A 13,115-nucleotide genomic window follows, 5' to 3' on the forward strand; every position below is an offset into this window, starting at 1 on the left:
TCATCCCCAGAAAGGAGGGGGCAGTCAGACAGTGGCTCAGCCTACAATCCTGGCACTTAGGGAGGCTGAGACAGGAAGACAGACAGGAGGATCACTCCAAATTTCAGCCCAGCATGAGCAACTTAGCAAGACTCTATCTCCAATAAAGAGCTGGAGGTGCCCCTCAGCACAAAGGCCCTGGCTTCAGTATCCCCAGTACAGGGGCAAAGGAACAAGCATGGGCCTCAGTCCACACTCCAGGCTTCTTGCTGGCAACCTTGGGAGGTTGCTACTACACACACATGAAATTCTGTAGATTTCTGTTCCTGGGATGAGCCCTGATCCTGGGCCCCAGGAAGGGAATGAGCCTGTGTGAGCCACACCGCACCCGGGGAAGCCAAGGGCCCCCAGCTGGCCAGCGTCGTACCCCCAGGAGGAGTGCACCCTGGGGAAGGTGGGAATCAGACCCTCAGCCTCTCTCCAGCCTCGGCCAGCACTGTGTGGCTCTGCCCAGCCTCAGCCAAGGCACCGACTTCCCGAGGGACAGAACCCCAGCTCCTGGCACTCAGGACCTGCTCAGTCCCACCCATGGGCCGAAACTCAGCCCAGGGGAAGTGGGGAGCCCAGGGGAGACAGATTCTTCTTCTTTCTCTCCCAGATGCAGGAATCAGAGGATCTCTCTGAAGCCAGTCCTGTAGGTTGGAGTTCGTCCCCGGGGAGGCTCCGCCATGCGACCTCAGCACTTGCTCCCCCTCCTTCCCTGGTCCCCCTCCTTTCCCGTGCCTCCTGCTTCCCCGGGACCCCAACATAAAGCTTAACAAAGAACTTCAGTCTCAGATCCCATCAGCTAGAAGCCCGGGAGCCACTCTGGGGCAGCAGCAATGTGAGCTAAATGAAGGAGAGAAGAAAGGCCACTCTGGCTGTCACCCTCTGAGGCACGCCCCCCCGTCTTGGCTTTCCCTCTGCTTAGCTCAGCTGTGGGACGATGAGGAAGCTTCCTGTGTCATCTCTGGCCCCTACACATGGCCTGGGCCATGCCCTTCTTGTGACTTTCACAGCTGGGCCGGCACAGCAGCACACTGCACATGCCTGACCCCGCCCAGTCTACGGGAAGAAGGCAGAGCCAAGACTTGTCACAGGAGCCCGGCCTTGTGACTTCTGCTTTGGTTACTCAATGACTCCTTCTGATTGGTCAGTGCCAAGATGTACCAGCAAGCATTTCCACTACAACCCTGGGCAGGGACCCACACTGCCCACAAGGAAGCAGCCCGCAGCCTCCTCTGGGTGTACTCAAAATGCCAAAGGTCCACCCGATGTCCCTCCCTACAGGGCTCCCCCTGCCGGGGAAGTCAGAGAAACACACCCCGACCCCAGGGCCTGAGGACCCTGATGCCTAACGCACACCCAGTGAACAAGGTCAGTCACAGAGACATCCAGAGATGGCCGAGATTCCACGAAAAAGCATTCCCGGGGGCAGAGCTCACTGCTGGGGATGCTGGCAGAGGCTCCCGAGGGGTCTGAGCTGCTGGGGCGACAGGACCACCCCAGTCCTGGAAGGGTGAAGACGGAAGAGTATGGGGCCCAGGGAGGGCAGAGGGGAGGTGCACAGGCCCCCATCTCTGGCTCCCTCTGGCCCCACAGGAGCCTCCTGATGGCCAAACCCGACCCACCCTGGACTGACCTGCTCCAGGTGAGGAAGGGACAATCGGAGATGCAGCAGAAGCAAAGGCACTATGGTCACGCACAGTGACAGGGGGCCGGGTGTGCCCTGAGGGCACTGGCTGTAAACAGGGAAGGGACAGGACAAAAGGAAGGTAGGGTCTCCTCCCAGCATCCCCAAACCTCAGCCCGAAGCGCCCTGGGCCAGGCCGGGAAGCCCTTGGCTCTACCAGGAGCCATGGACTGACGGACCTCAGTCCTGTTTCCTCCTCCTGGGACAGAGCCCCCACCTCACAGGAGGCACAGCATCCCATCCTCCACTGGCAGCTCCCCGCCTGATCTTCGCCTGCAGACCCCACACCATGCAGGCCCTGTCCCCTGAGGCTTGCTGGGTGGAGGCACTGAGGCAGGAGCCACCAGAGTCCCCGAAGCCAGGGACTCCCCTCAGCCCTAGCAGGACTCAAGCTGAGGCTCTGCAAACACAGGATACAGAAGGGGTCCAGAGCCAGGTGTGGGGGTGCAGCTCAGGAGGCTGAGACAGGAGGATCACCATGAATTCCAGGCCAGCCTGGGCTACATAGTGAGTTCAAGGCCAGCCTGAACTACATAGCAAGACTGTGTCTCAAACAACCAAAAAAGAGACAAGGAGAGAAAAGAAAAAGAAAGGGTTCAGAGAGGTGGAAGGGAAGGGCTCCCCTCACCCCTCACCAGCTTCCCTGGCTGCAAGTCTGCTGGGGAAGTTTGCTGGGACACTGTAGACAAAGGAAAGGCAGAAAGGACAGGTCCTGGAGCACATGCCTGCCTGGGGATGCTATCCACCACTAGCTGAGACCTGAAATTCAAAATCAAATGTATCAGGGGCTGGGGATTTAGCTCAGTGGCATAGCGCCTGCCTCACAAGCACAAGGTCCTGAGTTTGATCCCCTGTACCAGGAAAAAAAAAATCAAATGTACCACCTCATCCTACCCCACACCCTCTGACCCCTCCCTATGAATAAAATAAATGAAATCAGCCAGCTAAAAGACTTAAGATCACAGCTCATTAAAGCTGAAAAGGATCCCAGCAAGGAAGCCAAGGCTTCCATTTACAGTGAAGAGACCCAGAGAGAGGAACACCATGTCCAAAGTCACATAGGAAGAGGGTGACCGCACGCAGGCTATGAAGTCCTCACATCTCCAAATTCTAACCACCTACTATGTGCACAGGATGCTTCTAGATGGTGAGGCTACAGCAGGGAACAGAACAGCCAGGTTTCTGCCCTCACAGAGCTGACCTTCTAGAGCAATGGGGCCCCACAGAGCTTTCTGCAATGGAGGAAAAGCTCTTCTGGGTTCTACTGTCTGGTACAGCAGCCACTGCCCAGGTGTGGCTGTGGAGCACTTATCAATGGCCAAGGTCACCAAATGACTGAATCTTGGCTTCATGGAGCTTGCAGTTCTGGTGTTTGGGGCACAGATATTTCAGCCCACTGTGGCTTCTTGCCGGGCTGACCCTTTTATCATTATAAATTGTTCTTCTCTGTCCCTGGCAATTTTCTTTGCTCCGATGTCCACTTTTACCTCATAGTGATATACCCAGGCCTGCTTTCTGCTGATTAATGTTTGCATGATATATCCTTTTCCATTCAGGAGCTGAATCTTTAATTTTATTTCTTTTTAATTAATTGTATAATTTACATAACCGCATGTAGCCAGTAGCTATAATAATGGACAGTGCCATTTCAGAAAATTCAGTTCGGAAAGCTCTGTCTTCACTCTGCCAAGAGCCAACCAGACCAGCTCCTCCACCCTGCTTCCAGGGACGACAACAAAACACCCAAGGCAATCAATTTAAAAGAATGAGAAAAAGTTTGCCTGGCTTATGGTTCTGGAGGTGGTAGTCCCAGATCCTCTGGGCCTCTGGTAAGGGTGGCACATCCTAATCGGAACGTAGGCCACAATAAACCCTGCACTCCATGAGCCATTTTCTTATCAAATAATAATACAGGAGCTGGTTCAATTCCTGCAGAGCTGCATAGATCACATCAAAAAATGACTGATAGTCTTGACGCAGAAACTGCATTTATCATCAGAGAGAGAAGACAGGCCGGGTCCCACCATCCCCTTCAAGGGTGTACCCAAAGTGATCTCAGGACTTCCTGCCAGGCCCCCTTCCCCACAGCGACACCCTGGGGACCTCCGAGGGGTCCTCTTCCTGACTACGGCACTGCTCCGTGCAACTTTCAGGGGCCCAACACCCCAGGCCCCACCATCCAAGACAGAGAAAATGGCCCCAACCCTCTCCCTTCCTGGAGCCACAGAAGCTACTGGACAAGTCTGGGGACAGAGGAGGCAGAAGGAGCCACACCTGAAGAGGATGAGCTTTTCGGCCTGCTCTCTCCTGAGCTGGTCCGCAGGCAGCAGGGGCCGAGCTCCTGGGATGTGTTCTGGGGCCAAGACTGGAAGTGACCCTGGCGAAGGCCTGGGCCCAGGAGGGGCATAGGAGGCCTGGCAGCTGCAGTCACGTACAGGTAGCAATGCTCAGGCTGAGCCCACTGCTCTGCACCTCATGAGGGTGTGTGTGCGTGTGTGTGTGTGCGTGCGTGTGTATGTGTTCAGCCCTGCCCCGCCCCAATACTGCCATCTCCCTGAAGGGTGCCAATGCCATGCCATCCTCCCCACACTAGGGCACGTGCAGGGGCGCCCTTCCTCCCGGGACAAAACCATGCCCAAGGTGAAGCTCGGAGCTGGTACACACAAACCAGTGTGCAGAAGGAAGCTGGGGAGGAGAGAAGGGGAGGGAAGGACAGGAGAGGGGAGGGGAGAGGAGTGGGGGTACAAAGAACAGCACTTCTACCTGATCGCCATGGTTCTGCATGTCATGTTGAGAGCCAGGGACCAGGAGGGAGGCGGAAGTGCATGGAATCCCCAGCAAAGAAAGGGCCTGATGTCCTCTTCACTATTAACCTCCAGTTGGGAGCTATAATGCTCCCTCCATGCACTTCTATGTGCTCTCTACAGCCCTTTGTATTGAGACCAAGAAGCTTTCCAGATGCTGTGGCACAAGCCTATAATCCCAGCACTCTGGGAGGCTGAGGCAGGAGGATCGCAAATTCAAGCTCAGCCTAGACAACTCAGTGACTCAGCAAGATCTTGTCTCAAAATAAAAAATTTAAAAGGCTGGGGCTGTAGCTCAGTATCAAGGTCCCTGGTTCAATTCCCAGTACAACCAAAAAAAAAAAAAAAGACCAAAAAGCTTACCCTGAATTCTAGTCCCCGTGCATTCTGACTTTAATCTGCTTGTCTCTCACCTGTATTCCAGCATCTTTCCTCTCTCTCCCACCACTCTGTGTCCTCACACTGGTCTCTTCCCTGAGTTCAGAGGGCAGAGGGCTGGGAGCCCAGTGCAGGATGCAGAGAGCAGGAGGGGGACAGGATGTACCCTAAAGGGAGCCCTGAGCCCCGGGCACCTCCACAGGGCCCTGAGCACCCCTCTACTTTCGCCGACATATCTCACTTCATTTTCTTACCAAACAAACTGACACAATCATACAGGCGCTGACTCAATTCAGGCCAACTGCATAGATCACACAGGAAAATGACTGATGGTTGTGGTGTAGAAATTGCATTTATCCTGCAGGCAAATCAAGTGTGAAGAGACATTCAGGATGGAGATCTTGTCAGCGCCAGGGCAGAGCTGACCCAAGTCCCCCACCAAGGACACGTCAGCCCAGGTCCAAGGTGAGACTCAATCAGGGCAGCAGAGGACAGGGCTCAGGCGGCCACAGTACAGCCCCTTGGGAAGGAGCTGCTCCCCAGACACCAGGCCACAGCCACCGCCAAGGCCAAGGGAGCAGGGGAGGAGAACCCAGGAGCACCACCACATTCAGCCCTCCCGGCTGATGGCTCCCGTCATTTCCCCGTCTGGCTGGAGGGATGAATCTTTGAACCCCAGAGAGACTTTGAAAATTGTTCTCCACCCAGGCTCTCTGCCCCTCGCCAGAGATGAATTAAAGGGAATTATGCACATAAACCCTGTGGATCAAGGGGACACCACCTCTCCTTCAACTGCCTGTGAGCTGATTAGATGGACGAGCCCACAGCTGACCAGGTACTCAGGCTGAAGAAAAAAAAACCTGAGATGCAGAGCTAGATGGCTTCTGTCACCACGTCTTTCCACAGCTCAGTGTGTAAGCTGGAGCTCCCACAGGTCCCCAGGGCAAAGGTGGGAACTCCTGGCCACTGCAGGCCTGAGGGGTCTTGGGGGAGGACCTCAGACCCCCTTTAGAATTATGCACTGGCCAGGGGGCTGTGGACAAGTCTGGCACACATCCCAGGGCTCAGTTTCAGTCCTAATGGCCACCTGTCACCCCAGGAAGGAGATGAGTTGCTTGGGGACTCTGGAGCTACGTTAGCCAGAGGTAGCCCTCGGCTCCAGGTCACACCTGAACCGGGGCAGCCATCTCTGGTGCTTGCCCAGTTGGTCCGAGGGAAGCACTTCCGAAGGCCTGGCCTGGCCCCTTTGCCTGGAAGAGGGACAGTGCTTCACAGGCTCAAAGGTTGAGGCCTTCCCCATTGGCTCATTTTGCTGCCTTCACCCCCACAGGTGTGGGCACAACAGGCACCCCCTAACTGTCTCCCGGCACATCAGGCTGTGTCTCAGGGACCCTGGCATAAGGCCAGGAGATGCATGGGCTGGGCAGACAGGTGCTCCTGGGTCTCAACAGCAGGCCGCCCAGTTCTCTGGTCTCATAGACAAGGAGCTGAGGCCCAGAGAGGGGAGGAGACTTGGCTCAGGGAGAGGGTCCAGCCTGGGTAGGGACACAAGGATGCAGGAGTGGGAAGATCTGCATGGAGACCAGGCCCCTAAAGGAGTGGCTTTAATCAACAACTGCAATCCAGTTGCAGCCCACAGATGCTACTGATTCCCAGGTACAGAGCTTATTATCTGAGGAAAATAAAGGCTGACTGTGTTGTCCAATCTCAGTCCTTTCTGTGTCCAGGAAACCAGCGGGTTAATATGCACTCCTTTCCACAAGTCCCTGCTCCCTGTGCAAGGGTTTCTAGTCGGGGGAGTGACATAGAGCAGAGGGTCCAAAGGTGCGAGCCTGGTGTGCAGTGCCACAGGATTGGAGGCAACATAGAATGCCTGTGGTAGTTTGGTCCCTTGCGTCAGACCCAAGGGGACCCAGAGAGGGAAAGCAGCTTTCTTCAGTCCACACAGCCAGGCCCTGGCTCAGCTGCCCCCAAGAACTCAGGCCTCTTGATGCCACTTGTCCCAGGAACCTTCCAGAAACATGAGATGGAGGCATGGGCCCCACATGAATGAGGAAGGTTGCACCCTGGCCCCACGCAGCCGACTCTCAGTGTCATTTCGTGGGAAACTCTGCCCTTTCGCCGAAACTCCCCTGGGAGATGTCTCGGCCTCTCCTGGCACAGCCTTCTCAACTTCTAGACTCAAACCTTCTCAGAATGCGGCTGACATGTGACGAGATGTATGGGAGTCTCTCTCCATGACAGAGAGAGATGCTTTCCTCATTCTACCTGGGCTGCAAGGGGCGAGAGTCACACATCTATGTGTCCCCAAAACTTAAAAATGAGGGAAAGCACCCAGCATTCACAGAGATGTGGTGAATCCCTAAAGGAAAATACAGGAATGAAAGCCAAATACAGGAATGAGGGGAATGAAAGCTGACTGATGAGCTGCCATTTTTAAGGCATTTGGTTCAATTAAGCTAAAAGCCTCCTGCTCCGGGGGCACCAAGATGGTGGGGACATGGCTGGCTTGCACACCCCAGTGCCAGGGCAGGCCTCCCAGTGAGTCATGGTGCTCCAGAAGCCATGGAAGAGGGGCCTTGGCTGCCCCACTCGGCGCAGACTCCTTGGACCCCTGCCTGGTGGCCATGTTGGCGGGGGGGGGCGGGTCCCACTACCAAACAGCAGAACTTTTCAGTTCTGGACTTTTCTCTTTTTTCTTTTTTTTGGTACCTGGGATCCAACTCAGGACCTTGCGCCTCCCAGCCAAGTGAGGCGCCACTGAGCTAAATCCCGGCCCAGAACTTTTCAGTTCTGATTCCTTTGCCTGCCTGCCTGGCGGCTTTATGAAAGGTGAGCCTCAGGGGAAGCCAGGCCTGTTTTGCTACCAACCACCATCAGTTTTCTCCTCTTCAAAATGGGGATGTCCAGCCGCCACCTGCTGACAACCTGCAGTGTAAATTCAAACCCCTCCCTCATCTTTCTTGAGTTCCAGCTTCCTCAGCAGCAAAATCAGTCTGAAGTGTTTGTTTATCCCACACTGAAGCTTTAAAAAAAAGGCCTGGTGGTGCATGCCTGTGATTCCAGCACTCTGGGAAGCTGAGGCAGGAGGATCTCAAGTTCAAGCCCAGCCTAGGCAACTTAGTGACTTAGACACTGTCTCAAAAAAATTTTTTTTAATGTTTTAAAGTATTGAAGGGCTAGGCTATAACTCAGTGGTAAAGCATTTGTTTGGCATATGCAAACCTGGAGTTCAATCCTCAACAGCCCCCCAAAAGATGATTGGAGAGGAAAGACAGCCTTTTCAACAAATAGTATCCGAACAACTGGATATCCACAGGCATAAAAGGTAATCTTGACCTCAACTTTCTCCACATATAGAGACAGAAGTAGAAACAGAGACAGATACAAATATAGAGATGTAGAGATATATTTGAAATTCACAATGGACAGATTTAAGTTTTAGGAGAAAATCTCTTAGGCCAAAGAGTTCTTAGATATGACACCCAAAGTTCAACCAATACAAGAAAGAATCAATACAATACAATAAGCCATGTGAAAATTAAGTGCTCTGCAAAAGATACTGTTAGGAGAATAAAAAGATCTGCAGCAGAGTAGGGGGAAATATCTGCAAATCACATAGGCAGTGAAGGACTTCTATCCACACCACAGAAAGAGCTCTCTAAACCCAACAGGAAGCCATCAACAATTCAGTTTTAAAATAGGCAAAACACTCAAACTGACACTTCACCAGAGAAGATACAGAGACAGAAAGAAAGCCCACAGAAACCAGCCAACATCATCAGCCACTAGAGAAATGTAAATTTCAACATCAGTGAGGTGTCAGGCAAAATCTCACAGCAGAAAGGCTGAAAACTGGGGCTGGACAGCGCTTGCCTGGCATGTGTGAGGCCCTATGGTCTATCCCAGGACCACAAAAGAAAGAAAAATAATAATGCTAAAACAGCTAAAAAAAAATAGTGACAACCCCAAGTGCTGGTGGGGAGGATGTGGAGAAATGGGAACACTCAGACCCTGCTGACAGGAATGTAAAACAGTACAGCCACTCCAGAAAAGTTTGGCATTTTCTTAGAAATCTGAACATCCGTCTCCTACGGCATGGCCTACGGAGTGAACTGTTGGGCATTTATCCCAAAGGAAAGCACATGTTCACTGTAAGACCTGCCCAGGAAAGTGTACAGCAGCAGCATTATATCCATAACGGCCCCAACCAGGAAACCACGCTGCCATCCTTCCAGGGTGGATGGTCAGACACGCTCTGCTGCCTCTACACCATCTCTATTAGGCTAAATCGTGTTCCCCCAAACCCATGTACATCTAGAACCTCAGGATGTGACCATCTTTGGATACAGGGTCATTACAGACGTAACCAGTTACTGGGTTGGGTGGGCCCTGCAGCCAATGACTGGCTGACGAAGTCCACATGAAAAAGCCATGTGAAGACCACATGACAGCAGCAGCAGGGACTGGAATGCTGTCCCCACACCCCAAGGAACACCACGGGCTGCTGGGCAGCACCAGGCACCAAGGAGAGGGCCTGCTCACACCTCCATTTCCAACTTCCGGCCTCCAGAACTGTGAGAAAACAAATTTTGGCTGTTTGAAGCCACCCTGTTCGTGGCACTTTATTATGGCAGCTCAAGGAAACCAATACACACTGGAATACTACTCGGCAATGAAAAGAAGCAAATAGACACACAGGAAAGACAACCAGGACAGCTCACCAGTGAAAACCACTGACCTCCGGAGGTGCTGCTGTCTGATCCCATTTGTGTGACATTCTGAAATGAAAAAGTTACAGTGAAGAACAATGTATCTGCAGCTACCAGGCAAAGGGGGGATGAGGGGTGACCATAAATGGGTTTTTCGGGCTCTGATGGTGGGACATGGAATCTACTCAGATGATAAAATTCATGGAGATGTACACCCCTAAAAAGTGCATGTCAGATCTGCAGTTAATGAACAGCATGGTGCCAACATCCTGGTTTAGATCACTGGGGAAACCACATGACTGGCACCTGGGAACTCTTGGCTATTTTTTTCTACTGTATAAGTCTAAAACCACAATGCTTCCTCAGTATCCACAGGGAATTAATTCCAAGATAGCTGATACTGAAAGCTGCAGGAGCTCAAGTCCCTTCCATAAAATGGCATGCTGGATGGATATAACCCAGGGATAACTGGGGACAGAACCCATCCATTCCCTCATTAATTCATGCATTTTTATCAGGGACACTCTACCACTGACCTACATCCCCAGGCCTTTTCACCTTTTAAGAAAATTTTGAGATAGGGCCTTGCTATGTTGCCCAGGCTGGGCTCAAACTTTCAATCCTCCTGCCTCAGCCTTCAGAGCAGCTGAGATTACAGGCATGGGCCACTGCACAGAGCTCCTCCCGTAAGCTTTAAATCATTTCTAGATTATGTACCACGCCTAACACTATGTAAATGCTACCTAAATCGTTGTTGAACTGGACAGTGTCAGGAACAACAAGAATAAAAGGCCAGTAGAAACAGTTTTTCCCCATATTCTTGATCCATGGTTGGTTGAACCTATGGATGCAGAACCCTCAGATAAGAAGGGTCAAGTGTATGTGAAAACAGAAAGCTTGCGTGAAAAGCGTGGGGGCCAGGGATTTAGCTCAGTGGTTCCACTGCCTGCCTCGAAAGCACAAGGCGTGGGGGGGGGGGGGGAGTCCATACATTTCACAAAGTGTAAAGGGCAACATTTTTTGAAGGTGGCTCCCAGCAGGCTCTGGGGCGCTATCTTGGCTTCACCTCCTACCTACTCTAGCTTTGGGCCAGTTCCTTTCTTCTCTCCATCCCTGAGCCTCGGGCCCCTCACCTGCGATTCTCACTGGGGATAATGACAGGCAGCGCATGTGTAACAGAGGAGACAGCGGTGCCTGCATCAGTGAGGAGCCCCGAGGTGTCGAGTGGTCTTAGCCCTATATGAGCGCCCAGGAAACTCCTCCTGTGCACTGCTGCACGGGGCTGTCGTCCTTGATCTCCCCTTCAAGGTCAAATAAGGCGCTCCTGGGAACCCAGGTTCGCCTAGAATCCAGGCCTTCTGGGTCTGCCCTCGCAGCTCCCCAGACCCCTGCCTGGCCCTGTGCACATCCTCTGCCATGCAGCCCAGTGGAGGGAATATGAAGGAGAGGAAGAAACCAACCTGAATTCGCCACCTACTGGGTCTCAGACACCTTATTTTCTTTCATTTATTCTCACAGCACAATTGTGACATAAATATCATTGAATGTCCATGTTGTGGACCAAAACCCCTCAGTTCAGAAAGGTTAAGAGGACACAGCCAAGAAGGGGGGCATGGGGATGAACCCCAAGCTCACCTAACACTGAGGCGAGGCCTCTCCCTTAGCCCAAGCACAATGCCCTGATGCCTGCATTCATTACCTCCCTCGTTCACACGTTCATTTTTATCAGAAGCAACCACAAGTCCTTTCCTCTCTGTAGTCTTTAGAAGTGGACCTAGACCCCTGCAACGCCTCAAGCATCCTTTGTCACCTGCCGCACTAAGGCCACCGACCCTCCTCCACCTCCCCTGGCCCACCCTCCCGCAGCTCCGCAGCTGGATGGCCACTCTGTGTCTGTGTCCCATGCCCGGACTGGAAGGACCCTCAGAGCATCCCAGAGGTCACCGAGATCACAGGAGCACACAGATCCCAACACAGCAGCACCCAGGAGGCCACCTTCCCCTCACTGTCCTGGGAGAGGGCTGGGGGCCTGCTGCTCCCCGTCCCCCCAATTTGCCATCCTCCCAGCCCCAGTTCAGTCTGAAGCTTTCCAGACTACTTGAGCCGCACACACAGATCTCTCCTCCCACCGATCCCTGCTTCTCCCCTACACTGCCCTTGACACCTCCAGGCCCCCGGCAGGAGGACACAGCCATCTGGAGCCTCAGTTTGTCCTTCTGGCCCAGCCACATCCCTCCCTCAGCCAGCAGAGCTGCGTACCTGGAAGTTACACGTTGGGGTGGTGGCAGAGGCTCCTTAAGTGAGTGCCTGTCCTCCCCACAATCTGTCCATATGCTCAGGCTGATCCGTGGGGATCCCCTTTATCTTCCCCCAAACTGGTGGGATTTGCAGTTTTCCCTCAAAGAACAATCTAGCAAGACTCCTCCACCTTCCCACTTTATCAATGCCTAACAATCTCCTCAGAAGAAAACTTTTGGGGTAAAATTCCACTTTCACGTTGAGCCTTCTTCCCCCCATGACTAATTGAGATGCCAGGATCAAAACAAGGCTTCAGTCCCATTCAACACGGCCACATAAAAGCTGCCCCCGCTCCCCGCACTGCTGATCTCCTCAAGCTGCCCTGCAATAAGTATTCCTAATTGTGCTTGTTAAAAAGTGGATTTATGGATCCCAATTAGGCCGCTCTCTAACGCGGCAGCAGTTTGCAGTATTACCGAATTCTCCTGCCTCCTGAGATGAAATTATTTTTGGTGGGTGACAGGATAATTACTAAAACATAAAAAGGCCCGCCTGGTACCATGGCGCAGCTTCAGCAACTCCGTTAGGAGCCCTCGAGGACAAGTGTGGTTTTGATGGCAAATTTAAACCCACACTGTGCTTCCCCCACCCCTCAGCTCTCGGCTGTTCCGGATGCCTGGCTCGTCCCATCTGCCCTGCCCCTGCACCGTCCTGCCCAGCGGCTCCCCAGCTAGACCTGTGCCTTCTCCTCCCACAGCAAGTTCTTCCATTCCATCCCTGATCTATGCCCTGGGTCTCACTCAAAGCCCCAGCCCAAATGCTTCCTCTTCCAGGAAGCCCTCCTTCTTTGATCCTGTCAGATGCAGCCTCTCCCGTCTACATTCCAGCACCAATCCGACTCCGGGAGCTGTCTGATTTCTCAGCCGTGTCTGTCTCCTGCATGGGGCTGGGAGCTCCCTGAGGGTAAGGACTGGGTCTTGCTCATTCAACAAACTTATTGGTGCCTAATTTTTAAAAAGGGCAATGGAGCTAAGCATGGTGGTGCAGGCCTGTAATCCCAGCACTCTGGGAGGCTGAGGCAGGAGGATCACAAGTTCTAGCCTAGCCTGAGCAACTTAGTGAGACCATCTCTAAATAAAAAATGGGCTGGGGCTAAGCTCAGTGAGAAGGCTCTGTGTTCAGTCCCCAAAACTGAAAAAAATAAAAGGCACAAGATCTGAATAGACATATCTATGGATTATTCTTCTATCCAAGGAAGACCTACAAGTCAGC

The 13,115-nt window shown here is 53.0% G+C and overlaps 1 protein-coding gene across 17 annotated transcripts in view; it reads right to left on the reverse strand.

Moving 5' to 3' along the window:
- Megf11 (multiple EGF like domains 11) overlaps positions 1-13,115 on the reverse strand; it is a 300,131-nt gene that overhangs the window by 265,978 nt on the left and 21,038 nt on the right. For 11 of the 17 annotated variants that reach the window (XR_015446493.1, XM_087199053.1, XM_087199058.1 and 8 more), the window contains one exon: positions 9,618-9,674. The exons of 4 other annotated variants lie outside the window; for them this stretch is intronic. Coding sequence is in view for 10 of the 13 variants with exons in the window: in XM_087199053.1 (XP_087055179.1) it covers positions 9,618-9,673 (56 nt within the window). In the remaining 3 variants the exon portion in view is untranslated. The remainder of the gene's footprint in view (positions 1-9,617; positions 9,675-13,115) is intronic. 2 more of the 17 variants (XM_087199055.1, XM_087199057.1) reach the window with 1 other exon arrangement.

Source organism: Heterocephalus glaber, unplaced genomic scaffold (assembly GCF_053883595.1).
Source record: "Heterocephalus glaber isolate CG9 unplaced genomic scaffold, H.glaber_assembly_v1.0 deba00001689, whole genome shotgun sequence".
NCBI lineage: Eukaryota > Metazoa > Chordata > Mammalia > Rodentia > Bathyergidae > Heterocephalus > Heterocephalus glaber.